This window comes from Pyrus communis, chromosome 11 (genome assembly GCF_041283825.1).
Source record: "Pyrus communis isolate YQ-2024b chromosome 11, ASM4128382v1, whole genome shotgun sequence".
Classification (NCBI taxonomy): Eukaryota; Viridiplantae; Streptophyta; class Magnoliopsida; order Rosales; family Rosaceae; genus Pyrus; species Pyrus communis.
In genome coordinates, this window is record NC_142575.1 from 12339136 (window position 1) to 12360198 (window position 21063).

The 21063-nt window shown below is 33.4% G+C and overlaps 2 protein-coding genes and 1 pseudogene across 2 annotated transcripts; 1 reads left to right on the forward strand and 2 right to left on the reverse strand.

Annotated features, from left to right (window-relative positions):
• Window positions 1–1011: 1011 nt before the first annotated feature.
• LOC148692908 (uncharacterized) lies at window positions 1012–5463 on the reverse strand (annotated as a pseudogene).
• A 2555-nt stretch (window positions 5464–8018) lies between these two features.
• On the forward strand, window positions 8019–8378 carry LOC148692909 (uncharacterized). The gene has a single exon (XM_088680264.1). It carries the CDS (start codon window positions 8019–8021, stop codon window positions 8376–8378), a length of 360 nt encoding a protein of 119 aa, XP_088536390.1.
• An 8392-nt stretch (window positions 8379–16770) lies between these two features.
• On the reverse strand, window positions 16771–20300 carry LOC148692910 (histidine-containing phosphotransfer protein 1-like). The gene is made up of 6 exons (XM_088679313.1): window positions 20192–20300; window positions 19540–19670; window positions 19249–19317; window positions 17779–17850; window positions 17229–17301; window positions 16771–17025 (listed from the first exon to the last, which is right to left on the reverse strand). Exons 1-6 carry the CDS (start codon window positions 20237–20239, stop codon window positions 16984–16986), a joined length of 435 nt encoding a protein of 144 aa, XP_088535439.1. The 5' UTR covers window positions 20240–20300; the 3' UTR covers window positions 16771–16983.
• Between the last annotated feature and the right edge of the window lie 763 nt (window positions 20301–21063).

The window sequence follows — 21063 nt, forward strand, 5'->3', positions numbered from 1 at the left end:
TCAAATTCTTCAACCAGTTTGCTTGTCTCATTGCCTCAAAACACCCAATGTACTCAGACTCCATTGTTGACACTGGCCTTGTTGCTTCTTACTTTTCTGAGAAACCGCACCTCCAGCTAACATGAAAATATAACCACTAGTTAACATTCTATCATCAACACATCTTCCAAGATCAGCATCAGTATAACATGTTAATTCTAGATCTTCAACATATTGGTAACACAATACATAAGACAGTGTCTTCTTTAAGTACATGAGTACTTTCTTTCCAGCATTCCAATGAGAAAACCCTGGATTCAATTAAAATCTTCCCAAAATACTTAATGCAAATGCAAGATCTGGTATGGTACAAACTTGAGCATACATTACACTGCCAACTTGGTCAAATTTCTTGTACCATTGTCTTGAAGCCTCTTTGAGTCCATAAATAGACTTATTGAGCTTGCAAACCTTATTCTCTTTCCCCCGTTCGACGAATCCAAGTGGCTGTTTCATGTAAATGTTTTCATCTAATCCACCATTTAAGAATGTTGTTTTAACATCCATTTGATGAAGTTCTAAGTCGAATTGTGCAGTCAATGCCACAATGACACGAAATGAGTCTTTGGTGGACACGGGAGAAAAAGTTTCATTGAAATCCACACCTTCCTTATGAATAAAACCTTTAGCCATAAGCCGTGCCTTATGTATTTCTACATTTCCTTTTGAATCTCTTTTAGTTTTGAACACCGATTTGCAGCCTATAGCCTTAATTCGTGGTGTTGGTTCCACTAGACTCCACGCATTGTTACTTGACATAGAAGTCAATTCATCAACCATTGCTGCATGCCAAAATAAAGCATGAGGACTTACCATTGCCTCCTGATAAGTGAGTGGATCATCTGAGTCACTAATATCATATTCAATTTCTTGCAAATACACCATGTAATCATTTGATATAGCTGGCTTTCTTTGTCTAGTAGACTATCTTGTGGGTTACAAAGTTTGACCACTAGTTGCTGACTGAGAAGGCTACAATGAAACCAATGTAGTACTAGTACTAGGTCCTTCAATGTTGGTATCATAAGTATCAAGAAATGGTTGTAATAAGGGTGCAGAGGTTTGAATATTACTCACTGATACAACATGTGAAGGAGAAGGATTATGAGCAGTCAAAGTGTCAACATATGGAGTTAACATAGGAACCGGCAATGTTAAAGCTAAACCACGATTGTCAGAAGACTGATTAGTACATGAAGATTCATTTTCTTCTTCAAAGTCAATCAAATACTTGGAGTTAACCTTATTACAATTGTCATCTTCAATAAACTTTGTATGAGTTTCTGCAAGTCTAGTGTGAGATTGTGGGTAATAAAACCGATATCCCTTGGATCTTTCTGCATAACCAGCAAAATAACAAGTTGTTGTTTTCATATCCAATTTTCTGCCATTTAGATTGTAAAGCCTGGCTTCACACTTGCATCCCTACGTATGAAAATGTGAAAAACTAGGTTTCCTCCTTGTCCAAGCTTCAAAATGTGTAATATTGACAGCTTTAGTTGGCACTCTATTAAGTATCTAATTGGATGTCTTAATGGCTTCACCCCATAGAAATTATGGAAGATGTGCATATGAAAACATGCTCCTCACCATGTCTTTAATAGTTCTATTTCTTCTCTCAGCTACTCCATTCTGTGATGGTGTACCTGATGTTGTATATTGAGGCACTATACCCTCTTGTTGCAGATACAATGCAAATGGTCCCTTGATTTGCCCTTGTTTTATGTACCTCCCAAAGAATTTACCTCCACATCAGATCTCACTATTTTGATTTGCTTATTCAATTGTTTTTCAACCTCAACTTTGAAAAATTTAAAACAATTTAAATTTTGAGATTTTTCAGAAATCAAATACAAGTAAGTATATCTTGAAAAGTCATCATTAAAAAGAAGGAAGTAAGAGTGTCCACATATTGTTTTTGTTGGAAATGGACCACACACATATGTGTGAATGATCTCCAAGAGATCATTGCTTCTTTTAGCTTTATTCTTGTTGATTAAATTAGTGGTTTAGCCCTTAAAGCAATATATGCAATCTGAGAAGTCATCAAGGTTGACATTTGACAACATACCATCCTTTTAAGTCTCAACATTTTGTCCTTGGTGATATGCCCCAATCTTCGATGCCAAAGCATGGAAGATGTATCATTAGTGAGCATTCGCTTTGGTGCAGAATGCACTATATTGAAACAATCATGATAATATGAACATTCAATTTGCCAAAGGCTACCATTTGGGAAAGCATAGCCAATAACATTGTCAAACTGGTTCTTAAGATAAAACTTTATTTGATTGGCATCTTCAATATAAGAGAAACCATTTTTAACAAACTGAGTTACTGAAAACAAATTCCTTTTTAGTGAAGGTACATAAAGTACATTGTTCAACGTTAAAATATAACCATATGACAGTTTCAACATGACAGTACCAACTGCTTCAACCAAGACTTTATTTCCATTCCCAACATAAACATTATAGGACTCTCTACTTGTCTCCTTATGGCTTTGAAATCCCTGCAAAGAATTTGTTACATGGATGGAACATCCAGTTGAAAGGAAAATATGAGATTTATGTGGGATTTCTATTGACTAGCATGCATATACAATTCAAAATTTATATACGAAAACAACGGAAGCATGTCATCAATTAATATCAAAGCTCTAGTCATGAAAATCCCCTTCAAGATTCATAGGTTTATTTATGATGCATCAAAAACAATTTATTGAAGAACAAAGTTTAGGAGTAGTTTTATACCTCTTGATCTAGATCTTAGACCAAGGATGGACCACCTCCAAGCTCTTTGCTCCTTGAACTCCTTGAGCCTAGCCTCCCTTCTTGCCTCCTCCACTTTGTTGAGAATGAGTGCTCCTAGGTCCTCTTCAAGTTTCCAAATTTGAAAACCTCTAAAGATCCTCACCCACTAGTGTAGTAAGAAGGATGAAGGAATAACCAAAGGGGTGATAAGATGATTAGCTAAAAATCCCCCTATGGTGGCCGGCCCTTTGAGTGTTAGAGAGAGTTATTTTCTTTTTCTCTTTTGTTGTTTTGAACACACAAAAACCCCCTTATGAAACTTTCACTATAAAGTTCCTTTTATTACATAAAGAAACAAGTCAACAATTGACATTCTCTCTCCCTCTCTTTGGCCGGCCTTCTTTGTGTTGTTTGGGCTTTGGGCTTTTATTATTTCAAGTCATCCAATGCTTGAATAAAAGCCCAATGGGTTTAGGCCCAATGGGCCCAATTAAACCCGAACATTTCTTTAAGCCCAAAACGATCTTTTATCGCTTTTATGATTTCTTTAGACTTTCTAAATTAATCACAACACTTAATTAATCCAATTAATTATTTCCATCATCCATTAGTTACTCACTACAAGAGTGTATTGGTGAACAATCTTTTAGGTTCTAATTAGCAAGGCAGTGAGGTGATTGGCACCAATCCAATTGATTATATTTAATCCAACCACTTAGTGAATTAAAACTTACTTTTAATTCACCTTCTTCTTTGATGACTACATTTAATCATCTAGAATGTAGTCATCTAGAAGAACTTACAAGCCATGAGTGACATCTAAACATATATCATGGCTACCCAAGCTAATGTAGAAGTTTATTCAGAGAACCTATTCAGTTGGAATTATAATGTAATTCGATCCTTCTCTAAAACAATACTCTCAATCACATCACTAGGGTATGGATATACTATGTCAAACCCCTAATGTGATTATGCATTCTTATATGATTCAATTGAGTCGCATAGGAAAGCTTTCCTTTATTACGCTCGAGACTTCGGCCGAAGATTCCCGAATCATATCTCAGAGTATTCTTCCTCTCATAACGAGGATCAGAGATCCTTTGTTGATCATTCACATGCCTACATGTTTAGATAACTTGACCCCAACAATGCCGTGGACACTCCAATGGAATGTCGTTTGACATGATCAAAGATCAAGGACCTAACCATTAGACATCTATGATGTCTCAGGTCAAAGGATTACTTACATTATTCCAAACTTCAGAGTTACTTGCTTGACATGTGAGTAGACCTCCATGCAAGTACTCTCGTTCGATTGTGTTCAGTGAACTCATTCCCTTAATGAGCACCTACATACTTGTCTTAGTGTCACTACACGAATGGGATGAGACTTTCCATCCTTCCATTTGAAGCAGACATAGTATGTACCAGTCTATGCATTGTCAGTATCCCTCCGACAATCCTATGACCAGGAACCTTTTTGGACATGATGGTTATGAGAAGAAGGTCTCTGTAGTCTAACATTATTAGATTACTTCTTTCATCAATCCATTGTCCATGGATTCATTATTTAGGACATATTTTGTTCATTGAGATAGTCCTAATTAGTATCTTTGCCTTCCGATGTATAAGAGTCATATATACATCAATTCATTGTCCTGAAAGGTTTCTTCCAAAGATTGACTTTCAGGGCATATTGCCAACACCAGTGTCAACCCACCAAGTACAAAAACCATGTTCGATTCCATAGTAACAAAAACATCAAAAACAGTTATACCTTTCCTGATTAACCATGCCTTAAAGGCTGGGGAATTCTTCCTTAAGTGTTCAGTGGATTGACAATGATAACTCTTTTTAAAATGAGGTTTCTGAACCTATAAACCATGTGAGATAGAGGCTCCAATACTTTTGAGAGATACACCAGAACCTTTGCTTTGTTTTTTGGGACCGATTACAGCATTTGGAGTAATTCAAGATGCAGAAGGTTTGCAGCTTTTATAATTTTCATTTTTCTGTCCCATAACCATTTTCCCCTTGTCTTTGCCAGTATTGACAAGATTAGCCAATTCCATTCTCTCAGCTTTGGACTTCTTCAACCTCTCTTCCTCTTGACAACAAATGGCAATGAGTTCATTGATACTCTATGTCTCATTTTGAGTGTTGTAGTTAACCTTTATCTGATCATACTCTCCTGATAAAAAGTACAGGCTATATGCACCAGGAATTGATCAGTGATACCAATTTCCAATGCATTCAGTTTGTTAGAAATACTCACTATCTTCAACAAATGTTCACAAACACTACTCGACCTTTCATGTTTGTTGTTGATGAATGCAGAAAGTGATGCACCCACTTCTGCCTTGTCAGATCTCTTAAACTTTTCCTCGATCCTAGCTATATAGTCTTTGGCTAAGTCACAACTGGATATACCTCCTCTAATGTGTTCTTCCATTGCATTCTACATAATGAGAAGAGACATTTGATTGGTTCTTTCCCATTTAGCAAAATGTTCCCTTTCTTGAGTAGTGCTCCAATCAACTAAGGCCTATAGCTGAGGAGTCTTGAAGGTAATGTTGAACTCGAGCATTCCCAAGTTTATTTCAATCTGTTACTTCCAAGTGTTGAAATTGTTAGCATTCAACTTCTCAATGTTAACAAGGTTAAGCATATTAAACCCTGCATCATAAGACATTTAGATTGAAAATTCATTAGTAATGTGATCAAGAACTAGTCTTAATTGTCTTGTCACACTTAAACTATGAAACCAGTTATACCTTTGGGCAAGAAACTGTCCATAAAGCATATGAATTTCCACTTCATTGCATAGCTAAGAATAAAGAACATAATCTTATGTAATACTACACCTTTAGGCAAGAAGTATCACATAAGCAATTAATTTCATCATTCACTATACATCAATTCATAACAATCCCAGTTAATAAATTTCTTTGGAAATTTCTTAGCTTGTTAATATTATGAATTGCTATTTTAAGTACCTTTTATGAATGCATGTAACCTTTATACTTGTTCGAACACTTTGGTGTAAGAATTAAGTGTATTACATGATATCAGTACTCAAAATTCAACACATACATTTGTGATATTGGTATATCATTCTCTGTAATGCACGTTAGTGCATACTTGAATAGAAACGGAAAGTTCATCATTATCATACATTTATATAAACATACAGTTATATATATATAACATATTTAGGTTTGAATGGACTAGGCTCTGATACCACATGTTGGTCTTTTTAGAGATCGAAACCATCAAACCCTTTCTTGTTTATATTTAGTAAATTTTTTCTATGTATGGGCATTAAGTGAACATGCATTAACCCTAATCTCATGTATTCAAGGTCATCAAATCTAACCTGAATTCGTAGCCATGTTCGGTAGTGAATGAATTGATTCTTAAGGGAATGGTTAGCCTTCTCTTCTCTTGTGATCACTTTAGTGTTCTCTGGTTTTCAATGGGACAAACCAAACTGCATGGAACAAAGATAGATCATCGAAAAGAGGGACCAAGCATGTCTATATATGTATTGCAACTGCTTCCTCCCATTAAGTGAGCAGTTACAATCAATTATCAAGGAAACCCTAACTGCATCATTTTAATTTCAAATTGGTTCCTTATATTTCCCTCCAAATGGTTGTTATCCAGTTACAACCCTAAATATGTCTTACTTTATACATAGCTCATATTACTTGTGTTATTGCATGACTTGGTGTTTGATCTTGCTCACCAAGTAAACCTTACATTAATAGCCAAGTTTTATATTGATCTTTGAATATGAAATTAAAATGAATAAAATAGCCATGAAAAATACTGAAAACACATATTATAGTACCAAATTTCATAATAAGATATATAGAATATATTTGTTCACTTAATGAACTTATTCAAAATTAGTTGAAATTGTAAAGTTGTGAATGACAATGAATGATGTATTGGATTACTTATGTTGTAGGCCACTTGTCTATCGAGTTGTTAACAACTTAAGTAATCTGATAGTCCTAATGAAATAAGGATTATGAAGTCTTATCCTTTGCAATTGACCTTAAAGAAATCTTATAGGTTTCACTACAAAGATATAGAATCATGGTGGGACTTAAACACTTAAGTGATAGGGTTTGGTTTTCACAACCAATAATAGGCCGTCTGTGATGAAAACCTTAATGGTATAAATATTATGGTTATGTCCCTGCTTCCATACGCTCAATCTCTCAAAATACGCTAAACCCTATACACATCAAAGAGATATTTGGAAGTACTGGAAGTAGAAAACAACCTAGTTCTGCAATGGCTTCTTTTTCTTTAAGTAAGTTTCACATAAAACTTATATTGCATGCATGCATGTTGTACTTCTTTGCTACACAAAAACATGGTCTGCGTAATCCTATTTCCTTATTGTTTTGTCATCGTATGCATGCTTGTGTATGCGTATTATTTTTGTAATCCTTACATGTGGTATCAAAGCCTTCCAATAAGGCTAGGGTTCTCATTAGACCATATAATCAGACTCACAACACTTATACTAATCACTTTAATGCTTCCGCTGATAATTGGGATATGAAAACCATATTATATATTGTATTTGTACTACTGTGGTTTGTTCAATGTCTCAGGGAAGGATATCCTACAAGAAAGCTAAAGAATAACAAGAAGAAATCATGGATTTATATGTTATAACACTAAATCAAAGAGTATAGTGTGAATTTTAAACAAAATTACAATGACTAATCTGCTCAAAAGTGTTTAGATCATTGTTTTGATTTATTATTCAAAGAATTTAAAGGTGATTTGCTTGAAACTAGTGGATAATAATCTGCTCAAAAGTGTTTATTATTCAAGTCATTCAAGCAACTCAATGTATAGTGATACATGAAATTGACAAGATTGCATTATTCATCTGCTTAAATGTGTTGAAGACATGTCAATTGACCTTGTATTTTATGTATTGGCTATGCAACCTTAATATAAGCAACATCTGTCCAAAGATGATACCATGTTTATATGAAACTGTTGATGGAAAACATTTTGTGAGAGTTTTCCCAATTTTGTTAAGTACTCTAAATTGAAGAAATCTATTGATTGATAAATTTGTGTGCATATGTTTCAGCCCCTCCCACAACTTCTCTAAATTTTCAAAATATTGAAACCTTGGCTAGTTCCAGCTTTAAGATATTGAAAGAGGATGTGTAAATTGTTCTTGGAATGATGGATATAAATTTGGCGATCAAAGAAGACAAGTCTGCAAATCTTACTAACACTAGCACAGCAGACCAAAGGATCAAGTTTGAGGAGTGGGATAGGGTGACCAGGATGTCCTTAATGATCATGAAGAAAGCCATGACTCAATCAATCAAGGGAGGGATTATGAAACTAGACAATGCTAAAGAGTTCTTGGCTGAAGTGAGAGAAATTTTCAAAGAGTTAGGGAAAGCTGAAACAGGCACCTTGCTTACACAGCTTACCTCCATGAATTTTGATAGGGTTGGTAGTGTAAAAGAACATATTCTCAAGATGGTTGATCTGTTTAAAAAATTGAAGGATCTCGAAGTCCCTATGACTGATTAGTTTCTAGTTCACATGGCTTTCAATTCCTTGCCATCCAAGTATGGACAGTTGAAAGTTTCTTACAATACACAGAAGGAAAATGGGGAATTGATGAGTTGATTTCAATGTGTGCACAAGAAGAAGATAGACTCAAGGGTGACAAGTCAACTAAAGTAAATCTCCTTCAGGCTGCCAAAGTCACAAATGATGGTTCATCATTCAGTGCTGGTAAGCTGAAGAATAAAGCATTTTCTTCTTCATTTAAAAGTGCTAACACCTCTAAAGGATCTCACAAACTCAAACCTATGAACACTGAAATAAAAAAAGCAAAAGAATGTTATTTTTGTAAGGACACAGGTCACTTGAGAAAGAACTGTGTTGGTTTCAAAAACTGTCTTTCCAGAAAAGGTAAAACTTTTAATGTTTTTGTGTGTGTTGAGTCTAACTTGGTTTATATTCCACCTGAGAGTTGGTGGTTTGACATTGGATATACCGTTCACATCTTTAATTCCTTGCAGGGCTTCTAAAAAACAAATTAGAAAAACAATGAAGTCTACAATGTCTATGTTATGACTGAAAGTAAGGTTAATGTTGAGTTAATAAGGAGTGTTCAACTAGTTTTATCTTCTGATTTTATTTTAAAATTGTGTCCAGTACTTTATGTGCCTTCCATGAGAAGGAGTTTGATTTCAACTTCAAAGTTCGTAGAGTTTGGTTTATCCTTTGTTGGTGACCAAGAAAGTGTACATTTTTATGATTCAAATAAGTTAAACACCTTGCTGGGATATGCAGTTCTTAATATTGATATATGGCAAATGAAATGTTCATATATAGATGAGTGTTTTAATGTTCATCATGTTGGTTCCAAGAGAATGCCCACTTCTGAAAAATCTTCCAAGTTATGAAACAAAAGGTTAGGGCACATCTCTAGGGAAAGAATTGTCAAGTTAACCAACCAAAACCTGTTGCCACCACTGGATTTGAATGATTTTAAAGAGTGCACATACTGTTATAAAGGAAAACTAACCAACACAAGAAAGAGTGGATCAAATCGAAGTTAGAACCTGCTTGAAATAATACACACTGACATTTGTGGACCATTTCCAACCAAAACTATACATGAAAAGTCATATTTCATAACCTTTAATGATGACTTTCATGATATAGTTATGTCTTTTTTATGTCAGAAAAGTCTAAAGCATTGGAATGTTTTAAGCTTTACAAACTAGAAATTGAAAAACAACTAGAGAAACACATTAAAATTGTAAGATCCGATAGAGGTGGTGAATACTTTGGCAGGTATTTTGAAATTGGACAGCACAAAGGTCCATTTGCAACCTTCCTTTAAGAGAATGGCATAGTGGAACAGTACACAACCCTAGGTACCCCCAACAAAATGGGGTTGCAGAACAAAAAAATAGGACCTTCAAAAGCATGATAAGATCGATGTTTCTCTGGGGTGAAGCACTGAAAACTGGAAATTACATCTTGAATAGGGTACCAAGTAAGTCAGTGGACATAGTGCCCTTTGAAGCATAGACTGGAAGAAGACCAAGTTTCAACCATTTCCATATATGGGGCTGCCAAGCTAAGGCAAGGTTATATAATCTAGCTGAGAAGAAACTAGATCCCAGAACCACGAGTTAAAGATTCATTGGATATTCTAAGAAGTCCAAAGGGTACAAATTTTATTGTTCTCATGGTCACTCCAAAGTAATAGATACACACAATGCTAAATTTGTTGAAGAATTGGATAAAGTTCAGTTAATTGAAGGTGCGTCAACATGTCCAGAATTTGAAGAATTAGCTATTGATAGCAACTTCAATGGTTTCCTTCCTCAACAAGGAACCATGCTATCTATACCTACACATATACAACTTGTGATTCCCACTGCAGTCTTCAATCTTTTAGGCACTGAAACACAAGTGCCTGTTGCTAATGATATTGCATAAATGTGATCATACACTTTCACTGGATGATCCAATTTCAGATGTTGGCACTACAATGGAAACTGAAACTCAAAGTCAAATTCACGAAAAGACAGTAAGTGTGAGGATATCTCAAAGAGCAAGAAAAGCAGTCATTCTTCCTGATTTTGTATACCTGAATGAAGCTAAGTACAATTTAGGAGATGAAGATGATCACATCACTTACCATCAAGCTATCACTAGCATGAGATCCAAGTTATGGCAGATAGCAATGGATGAAGAATCGGAGTCCATGCAGAAGAACCAGGTATGGACTCTAGTTTCAAAACCAAGTGGAGTTACCAAGACAATAAGTTGCAAGTGGGAAAACTAACAAAGATTCACTTGGTAACATTGATAAACACAAATCCAAATTAGTTGCAAAGGGGTTCACACAAAGGGAATGGATCGATTATAATGAGACTTTCTCTCCTGTCTCAACCAAAGACTCTATGAGAGTTATTTTAGCATTCACTGCTTACTTAGACCTGGAACTACACCAAATGGATGTCAAGACTACGTTTCTAAATGAAGAACTTGAAGAAGACATTTGCGTAACTCAGCCACTAGGATTTGTTGAAATGGGGAATGAGTCAATAGTCTGCAAATTGAACAAGTCTATTTACGGTTTAAAGCAGGCTTCCAAACAATGGAACAAGAAGTTTGATGCTGTAATGTCCAAGTTTGGTTTCCAAGAAAACAAGATGGATGAATGTGTCCATTTTAAGATAAGTGGTTCGAAAATCATCTTTTTAGTTTTATTTGTAGATGATATTCTACTTGCTAGTTCTGATCTCACCTTGCTGCAAACTACCAAAGACATGTTGGCTACAAGTTTTGACACGAAGGATCTGGGGGAAGCAAAGTTTGTATTGGGCATAGAATCATTCAAGATAGAAACAAAAGAGTTATTGGTCTCTCACAGAGGGTAATATGTTGACAGGATCATTAAAAGATTCAATATGGAGAAATGCGCTGGTGGTGAATTACCAATTGGGAAAGGGGACAAAATGAGCATTGAACAAAGCCCTAAAAATGAGTTAGAGAAGGAGAACATGAAAGACAAGCCTTGTGCATCGCTGATGGGAAGTTTGATGCATGCTCAAATGTGTACAATACCAGACTTGGCATTTGCAGTTAGTGTACAAGGCGTTTCAAGAAAATCCTAGACCACCTCACTAGATTGTAGCCAAGAAAGTCTTGAGATATCTCGAGAGAACCAGAGATTTCATTCTCACTTATAAACAAGTTGATGTACTTGAGCTGTTGGCTTACACTGACTCGAATTTGGCAGGATGTGTTGATGATTGAAGATCAACTAATGGATACATCTTTATACTAGCTGGTGGTGTTGTGTCATGGAAAAGTGCTAAACAAAAATCAATTGCTTCATCAACTATGAAGGCTGAGTTTATTGGATGTTATACTGCAACCAAACAGGAAATCTGGCTTAGAAATATGGTAAGGGGATTAAATGTGGTGGACAACATTGAGAAGCCACTTAAGTTGTACTGTGACAACAAGGCAGCAGTGTTTTTCTTGAAGAATAACAAGAGATCACTTACAAACAGACTTATGGATATGAAATACTTGAAGGTAAATGATGAAGTGAAGAAGGAAACTATTGATATTCAACACATAAGCACAGAACTTATGGATGGTGACCCTCTTACAAAGGTCTTACCAGTGGGAGTATTCAAGAAACACATTGATATGGGAATGAGAGACTCTTTTGATTCTGTCAATGAATGAGAGTAAGCACTCGATTGATTCTTATGTGATACATTTAATTGTTGGTTATTGTTCTTAGTCAGTTTATTTCATATTTGAACTATATTTGAGATTATCAGTATGGAAATTTTACAATTGATATATTATTCTTAACAGATTTTTGTACTGAAGCTTGCTTCAATTTATATTGTGAGCTAATGTTCTGATTATTAGTTCTTGACACCATGACTTTGTTAGCGGCAAAGTACTTTAAGTTGAATGTGTATGTGATCTTGGAGTACAAAGAACAGACCAAGTTGTTCTTTGTTTTCTTTTGTTCTGCATTCGATTCAAAGTGACAAGTTGCTAGGAAAGGTTGCATACTTATGAAGACTAAGTGATCACCATGAGTTCTTATTTGTTAGGATGAATCATTGACATTCAAGTGGGAGAAAGTAAGGCTGTGAATGACAATGAATGATGTACCGAATTACACATGTTGTAGGCCACTGTTTATCAAGTTGTTAACAACTTAAGTAATCTAATAGTCCTAATGAAATAAGAATTATGAAGTCTTATCCTTTGCACTACAAGGATATAGAATCATGGTGGGACTTAAACACTTAAGTGATAGGGTTTGGTTTTCATAACCAATAATAGGCCAACTGTGATGAAAACCCTAATGGTATAAATATTATGGTTATGTCCCTGCTTCCATACGCTTAATCTCTCAAAATACGCTAAACCCTATTCACAATAGAGAGATTCTTTGAAGTACTGGAAGTAGAAGATGACCTAGTTTTGCAATGGCTTCTTCTTCTTCAAGTAAGTTTCACGTAAAACTTATATTGCATGCATGCATGTTTTGTTAGACTATATATTTCATAAACAACTAAAAACACTAACCTTATAGAATCCATAAATTATGCTTATTTGATAAAGTACTCGAAGTCAACATGGCATGCAGGAAAGATGAACCATCTTTGATAGAACCGTGCAGAATAGGGTCAACCATGGACTTCTCCTTCGGTGGAAATCGTATTGGAATCCTACGGAATAATGTGTTAGTTGACCAAAATCTTCTGCACACTCAACACTCCTTTATACTCAAACTAATGGTGCATTCATATGAGTTTTCTATGTGTTGTGCGCCCTTAGCCTTGTATTTATATGGACTTAACCCTAATGAATCTTTCCATAATAATGTCATTAGGATTCCTTGCAATCCAAGGATAATTGATACACCAAATCTCATTCCAAATAAGATAGAATTAGGAGCCCTTATTCCCCAAGGAAATCTGGAATATATTAACTTTACTTGGGGTACAGGCTATAGCTATTAACTAAATCCTAATCTTATTTATATTCCAAGCATTCCTTAAATTAACTATGTAGACTTATTAACCGTTGGATTGTGGTCCAATGTCCAACATTCTCCCACTAGGTCAAACAGTTAATTCAAAAAAGATCTTTAATGGATTTATAAGCAAGATTACTTTATTGGCCAATGAATTTAGTCAACTAATAAGCTTCCTAAATGTTTTGTCAAATGGAGTTTACGTATCTAGAACTATCGAAGACTATGAACTTGTAGTATCCATGAGCTCTTATAATCACTGAAATAAGCTATCCATTCACATGAAACATACATCATAGATTTGGAAGTTAAGTGAATCAAAACCTGAATTAAAAGCATCAATTCATTCACTTATTGGTTCTCCTTATCAATCTTTATAAGATTGCCTTATGCTTCCTATGAAGCTCATAAACTGTAGAACCAGCTTACTTTTGTGTCTAACAAAACTGAGGACACAACTCTTTTGCAGTTTAAGACGTTCATTGCTACTTTATGTGTTCTAAATTACAAAACCTAAGTACAAAACTCGATCCTCCTAGTACTTAGAATGCAACTAAAAAATACACATTCGCTACTTTATGGAATTCACAACATAAACTAAAGATTAAATCCATACCTTAATGCAGCTTGTGAAGTTTGTTGCTGCCTTATTGTCATGAATCACAAACTAAACTAACTAACAGCTACATAAAACCTTCACAGCTTAGTAAATCATGACAACCTTATATGAATGTGTAATGCCAACTTGGATCCTCATTCGACTAGTCATAACCGGCCACAATTTCAACTATATATATAAGAACTGAAATTTAAACCCACATTCATAAATCAAACAAGTGAGGCACATATCAACATAATTAGCAAAACATCCCTTATGACATAAGCCACACATTTAAATTGTTCCTCCCACTAATCAATTATATCTTATATTGAATGTGAGAAACAAATACCATAACCAAATGCATATAATCATCAAAAAACATGTTATTGCACCTTACACTTAATCATATTATACAACAATGAATATGTTAAGGATAATTCGTTTAGCAAGTATAACTTCATGTCAATTCTTTTAGTCATTACTTCCAAATAGTATGTACCAAACAACTTAAAATGCAATTGTCTTTACAAGAACTTAACCAAATAGTATTATGTATGGTACGAGTGTTAAAACTAGAGAATACTGTCATACATGCATACAAATTCAAAAACAAATAGTGGAACAATTATAGGATTGAAAATTGGACAATCCTAATAAAATCTAGAAAATTTCAATTATAGCATGCATGTTTTTTCCACAAACTAGACTTTAAAATTCTAGGGAGAAACATGCAAATATAAAACTAAGTTTCATACTCAAAACTTTACAAACATATATTAGCATAAGAACAACTCATACGGATCTTTAGAACTTAGCATTTGTGACTTAGATTTGTTACTCTGAAAAGCATATAGGTATTTATTTGTACTAGTATAGTATTTCCCAAAATATATTTGTAAAGTAGTATACTATACCAAAAAACCAAGATTCCAGCTTGCGGAATTACATAATTGACATATAATTGATTTGTCCCAAAACCACATAGACTATACGAGAGACATTAAATAGAATATGAAATTGTTCTAGAGCTAAAAGATAGCTCAAATTTTTTGAAATATAAGAAAACAATGAAAACTCCAATCTAGACTTTCAACTGTGCACAGGTTACTAATAAAATCACCATATAGAGTACACCACCAATAGGCACAAAATTTTCCAGTCTATAAGTAGACATATATATGAACAACATATCCAAATTTCAAGTCATTCTGAGGCCATTCAATCATTCATTTGTTAAACTCAATTGAAACAATGAAAGTAATTTACATTAGTAGTACCCAGAATCTCCAAAAAGTAATTTATCAAAAACTTGAACAAGGAAACCAAGTCAAAACCATATGTTAAAGCAAATTGTGGGTTGCCACATATTCTTAATGCTTATTAACATCCTTAAATTCTCCAAGTTGCCAAAAATTATGCAATAACCTTGAATGCTTTTTTTAGAAATACAAGCATGATAAAATAAATGTTAGTCCATCATATTATGTAGTGTTTATGCGATTATGCCATATGTCATTCCCAAGAATTTTATCAACATTCAAACTAAGAATTGAAAGTCAAAATCGAAACACACACACACACATATATATATATATATATATTTTCCATTTTACATTCCCAAAATTCTATGTGTTGACAAAAATAAAAAAAGAAACTAATAGGTTTATAACTTTATAGAACCATGTTACCTTTTGCCGAAATATGTAAAAAATGTTTGTCATCATGGCATTGAATACATACATATGCCAACTCCAAAAACTTCCAGATCATGACGAATATTCTTAATGCCTTTTTCATAACTTTTTAATTTTAACATCCTAAATTATATGTCCATAACCATGTTAGGAGACTCAATTAAGGTAGTTGTGATAAAGCTAATAAACATGTATAAACCCAATGGGATAATGAAATCGAAATAGGATGCAATATTCCTTCAAGTCAAAAGGACAAGTTTTAATATATAGCTATCTCAAATTTCAATATAAAATTTAGGTTAAAACGCAATTCATATTGAAAACCAATTTCTTTTGCCATGAAACATGAATACAGAAATTGAGCAAAATTTAAAACATGTCATGGATTCAAGACATCAACTCTAAGGGTTTACCGAGTAGGTCTTTAGTTGTATTATGACCTGCTCTGATACCAACTGTTAGACTTTATATATTTCATAAACAACTAAAAACACTAACCTTAAAGAATCCATAAATTATGCTCATTTGATAAAGTACTCAAAGTCAACATGGCATGTAGGAAAGATGAACCATCTTTGATAGAACCGTGTGCAATAGGCTCAACCATGGACTTCTCCTTCGGTGGAAATCGTATTGGAATCCTACAGAATAATGTGTTAGTTGACCAAAATCTTCTGCAAACTCAACACTCCTTTATACTCGAACTAATGGGGCGTTCATATGAGTTTTATGTGTGTTGTGAGCAGGGACCTTAGCCTTCTATTTATATGGACTTAACCCTAATGAACTTTTTTCATAATAATGTCATTAGGATTCCTTGCAGTCCAAGGATAATTGATACACCAAATCTCATTCCAAATAGGATAGAATTAGGAGCCCTTATTCCCCAAGGAAATCCGGAATATATTAACTTTACTTGGGGTACAAGCTATAGCTATTAACTAAATCCTAATCTTATTTATATTCCAAGCATTCCTTAAATTAACTGTGTAGACCTATTAACCGTTGGATTATGGCCCAACGTCCAACATGTTGTACTTCTTTGCTAGACAAAAACATGGTCTGTGTAATCCTATTTCCTCATTGTTTTGTCATTGTATGCATGCTTGTGTATGCATATTATTTTTGTAATCCTTACAGAAATACCAAACACAACATAAATCGAGAAAGTCATAAATCAGTCTATAACAGAGTAAGTTATATATGATGATAGTAACTTATTCCATAGCTAATTAAAATCAAGAAACCATCACGTCTTCTGGAGACAATCGAACAAAGTGATTGAGAACTCTCTAGCTACTTTCCAGCTTGCTGATTTTCATAAATTGCATGCTCCAGCTGTGAGTGAAAGAAAAGCAGAATATCAGAAGATTGTACTTATTTTCGATCATATGGCAGCATGTTTCTCTAAGTATCATTGTAAAAATCACACACACACACACACACACACACACATGCACACACAAACGTTCTCTATATATCTGTTTATGCGATAGATACAAGCCGAGAAAAGATCAAATAAGTTATTATATGACTAGTACCTCAGCAATGCGATTCAGATGCGGCTTCACGACATAATATTCACTCTTGAGATTATCAAGAAGCATCAAGCACCTACAAACACAACACTTAGACAAGATTTGTATAAAAGAAGGTCTTTCGATATGCTAGATTTTTTTTTTTTGGTCGAAATCTTCGATATGCTAGATTAAGCACGTGTACATATACACACATACATAATTTGAATTTACCATGGTTTTGAAAGGAAAAGAGAGAGAGAGAGAGAGAGAGAGAGAGAGAGAGAGAGAGAGAGAGAGAGCGCTTAATCGCCTAAGAGACGAAGGTGCTATATTTCATTCAAAATAATTAAAAAAGAATTTAAAATTTTTGTTGGTTATGGAAATTACAAACATGCTTTAGTTTCTTCAAAAACTTTGATATATATGTAGCAATACATGATTAATTAAGAAGTGATTAATTTGAGTGGGTTTGATTCTGTGGATGCATGTTAATTAAGTTGTTTATGTTAATTAGCGGCTTAATTGATGACCTGTGTATAAATATTGTGAGGCAACAAATTAAGGAACTTACTCTTCTTTGTTTTGTGCAGCACTTGCATCCGAGAGCTCTTGTGCGACATTGGCCAACCGAGCACAACCCAAACTATAATATCCCACATTTAACCCATCAATTTTAGTTCTTTGAGTGTGATCAAAGCAATAGATAATTATATGATGTACAACAGAAAAATACAAAGATGACCAAAATTGAAGTTTTAAAATCATGATAAATAAATTATCTGCAGATGCATGGCAAAATATTTTTAGAAGAAATTAGGTTTTCATCCTTCTTTTTGCTATTCCATTGATTAAAATCCTATTCATTTTCAATTTTTGATCAAGTTCCTTGGGTATTAATAACATCATTAATTATTTCAATAATAAAATATTTTTTATTTCTAAATATATTCATTTAATGTTAAAAATGTTACGATTAGTATATTTATATTTATGACTAAATTTTTTATCATATATTTTTAGTTTTAGTTTGTACCCATTTTTAATTTGCAACCCCTTTTTAATTTGTACCAATTTTCTTTTCAGTTTTAATTTGTAACCATATATTAATTTCTTTTTGTGCCCATATTTTTTAAAGTTTTATTTGTATTTGTACCCATATTTTTTTTAATTTATTTGTACCCATTTTTTATTTTGCCAAATGTACCCATGCTAATTATATGTACCCATTCATGTAATTTTTTCAAATTTTTAATCTTAAAACGTACTCATTCTTAAATATACCAATTTGTTATATGTAAAATGGACCCTTTTTTTTATATATAAAATCTATTCAATTTTTTTCTAATCCATTTTTAAACTTATATGGATACATTCTTTTTTCTTTGATTCTAAAATGTATCCATGTCAAGTTTAAACGAAGAAATTTATTAATGTTATTAAGCCTAATATCTTTTTCTTTTTTTTTTTTGTGATTTTGAAGAATGTACCCATGTTTTGATACAATAATTTTTTGGTTAATTTTGATGAATGTACCCATGTTTATACACACACACACACACACACACACAATAGTATATTTATATTTTAATCCCACAAATTATAGTTTTTTATTTAAAATCTCATTTATATAAACAACTAAAAATTTTAATTTTTAATTTAAAAAATATAGTAACGTACATAGAAACAAATTTTCACATTAATTTCAGAGACTTCGATCAAAAATTAAAAAATAACAAGGTTTCAATCAAAGAATATTCATAGTTAGGGACCACATCCTAAGTCTCCCATATTTTTATTTAGTTTACTCGTGCTGAAAACTTTGCTATGAGCTTCTAAGCACAAAAAAATAAAAACTAAAAAGCCTTCAGTGGAGACTATCACTTGAATAAATAATTTTTTTTTAAATTAATGCTTTGTGATTCAGTTTAGATCTTAGACACTAAATATCATTTTCACAAGCATATTACTTAAGAACGCGCACACACGCGTAGCACAAAAAATAGCTTCATGTTTATGAAATTATTAGTAATCAATTACGTACCTCGCGGCACTTCCCTTGTTCCTGTAGGAGAGATGACCCACTCGGGAATAGTTGACATCAGCCTCACTCCTAAAATTGAAGCTTCTCCAATCAATAATAGTATATATAGACATATTTTAAATTTATAGTATTAAGGGAAGGGGTTCGAACTATTAAAATAATTTAGAAGATTGAGAGTTTTAAACCCAAAACACATGTGTTAAAAACGAATATTCTATCCACTAGGATATTGGAACACATACATATATATATACATGTATATATAAATGAAGAAAATAGTGAAGGAAATACAGATTTGTTGTGAGCTCCGCTATGATTTCTTCAATTCTAGTAAAGAACGGAGTGATGAGATTTTTCAAAAGGTGAGGATTATTTTCGTCTTGTAACGATTTCACTTCGTCAATATAGTCGTCCAAAATGCCCTGCAGAAAAAATTAATCAATACTAGCAACCTCTATTATGCATGTGTTTAGGTAGAAGAATTTTTTTTTGCAGTATAGAATAAGTGCGACAAAAATAAGAAGTAACAGAGAAAGTGAGTATAAAATTTAAAATTAAATTACTATAATGTGCATTTAATCCTCTTTGATTTCAGGATATAATGTAACTTCTTTCGTATTATATATGACGAATTTGATACCAAATTAGGTTGCCCATTATGTGACTTAGCCGAACTCCCCCTTCCTTTAGTGTAAAATATATCCTTGTATTTAAATTTAAAAGAATAACTTAAATAAAAATAAATAAATAAAAAACTCTATATTATATGACTGAAATAAGCTACTATGACCAACTGAAATGAGCTACGATGACCAAATCACCATTTTCAGTCAATTAAGAGAAAACCCTTCAAATTAATGATTCGAGAAGAGAAATTATTCAATATAAAATAAGCAAAACAAATTAACTGAACAAAAAAAGGGTGTGAAGTGAATAAACTTACTTGGTCTTTCAAGGAGCTGATTAGTTCTTTGAGCTGTTGCTCAGCCATTTTCCAAGGTGATAGAGAAACAGTAAGACGAAAGGGAAGGCAATTTCTGCAATTAAGGAGATTAATGCTCTACTCTCAAATAATAAAGAGAATACATGCTGTGAGTGTTGTTTTCATGCTAGTTTCTTCATACGAATTCTAAGAGTGGTCAATTAGGATAGTAGAGTGAGTTTTGCATGTCTTTGGTTTTTTTTTCATGAGCCTCACGCTGGTCTTCCTATTTTCGCCTGGCTACTTTCTTCATGTTTTGACCAACTAAAATTATCAAGTAGGATGTTAATGGACCGGTTCCAATGAAAACCCGATGGAGGGACGGATCCTTGACATCATTTTTTTTATACTATTTTTTACACACATGTTTGTGGGGCTACATCATAATGTCTTCAACGCTCCAAACCGTCTATCTTTTAGATTTTTCCTAAAAATTTATGTCTACAAAAAAATAACCCAAATCTGAAATTATATGACATTTGGATTAAGAGTTTCTTTGTAGAACCATATTCGTCCAATTTCTTCACTACAAATGGATGTCTTATAATAGTTTTGGATTTGTTTAATTCGTCTATTTTTCCACCACAAATGAATGTTTTAATGGTTGTAATGTATTTCAATGACCTGAATTGTTTATATAATGATTTTAAATAAATGGTGTAGAATCACCCTGCAGAGCTTAGAATATTAGGTTTTAATCTCGAATTGGTTAAATACTTGGACGCTCAATTCTGTAGCTACCCGCCCATGAGTTTTAGACACCGTCCAAAATTTTAACATGAAAACACTTGTTTTTCATAACATAAAATGACCATTGATGCCAAATAATTTCA

Bases quoted from the DNA above. Each gene is read 5' to 3' on its own strand.
- LOC148692909 (XM_088680264.1), top strand. From the start codon at position 8,019: ATGGATATAAATTTGGCGATCAAAGAAGACAAGTCTGCAAATCTTACT.
- LOC148692910 (XM_088679313.1), bottom strand. From the start codon at position 20,239: ATGGCTGAGCAACAGCTCAAAGAACTAATCAGCTCCTTGAAAGACCAA. The intron at 19,671-20,191 runs GTAAGTTTATTC...TTTTTTCTGCAG, and splicing joins TCAGCTCCTTGAAAGACCAA to GGCATTTTGGACGACTATAT. The intron at 17,026-17,228 runs GTACTAGTCATA...TTTCACTCACAG, and splicing joins ATCTGAATCGCATTGCTGAG to CTGGAGCATGCAATTTATGA.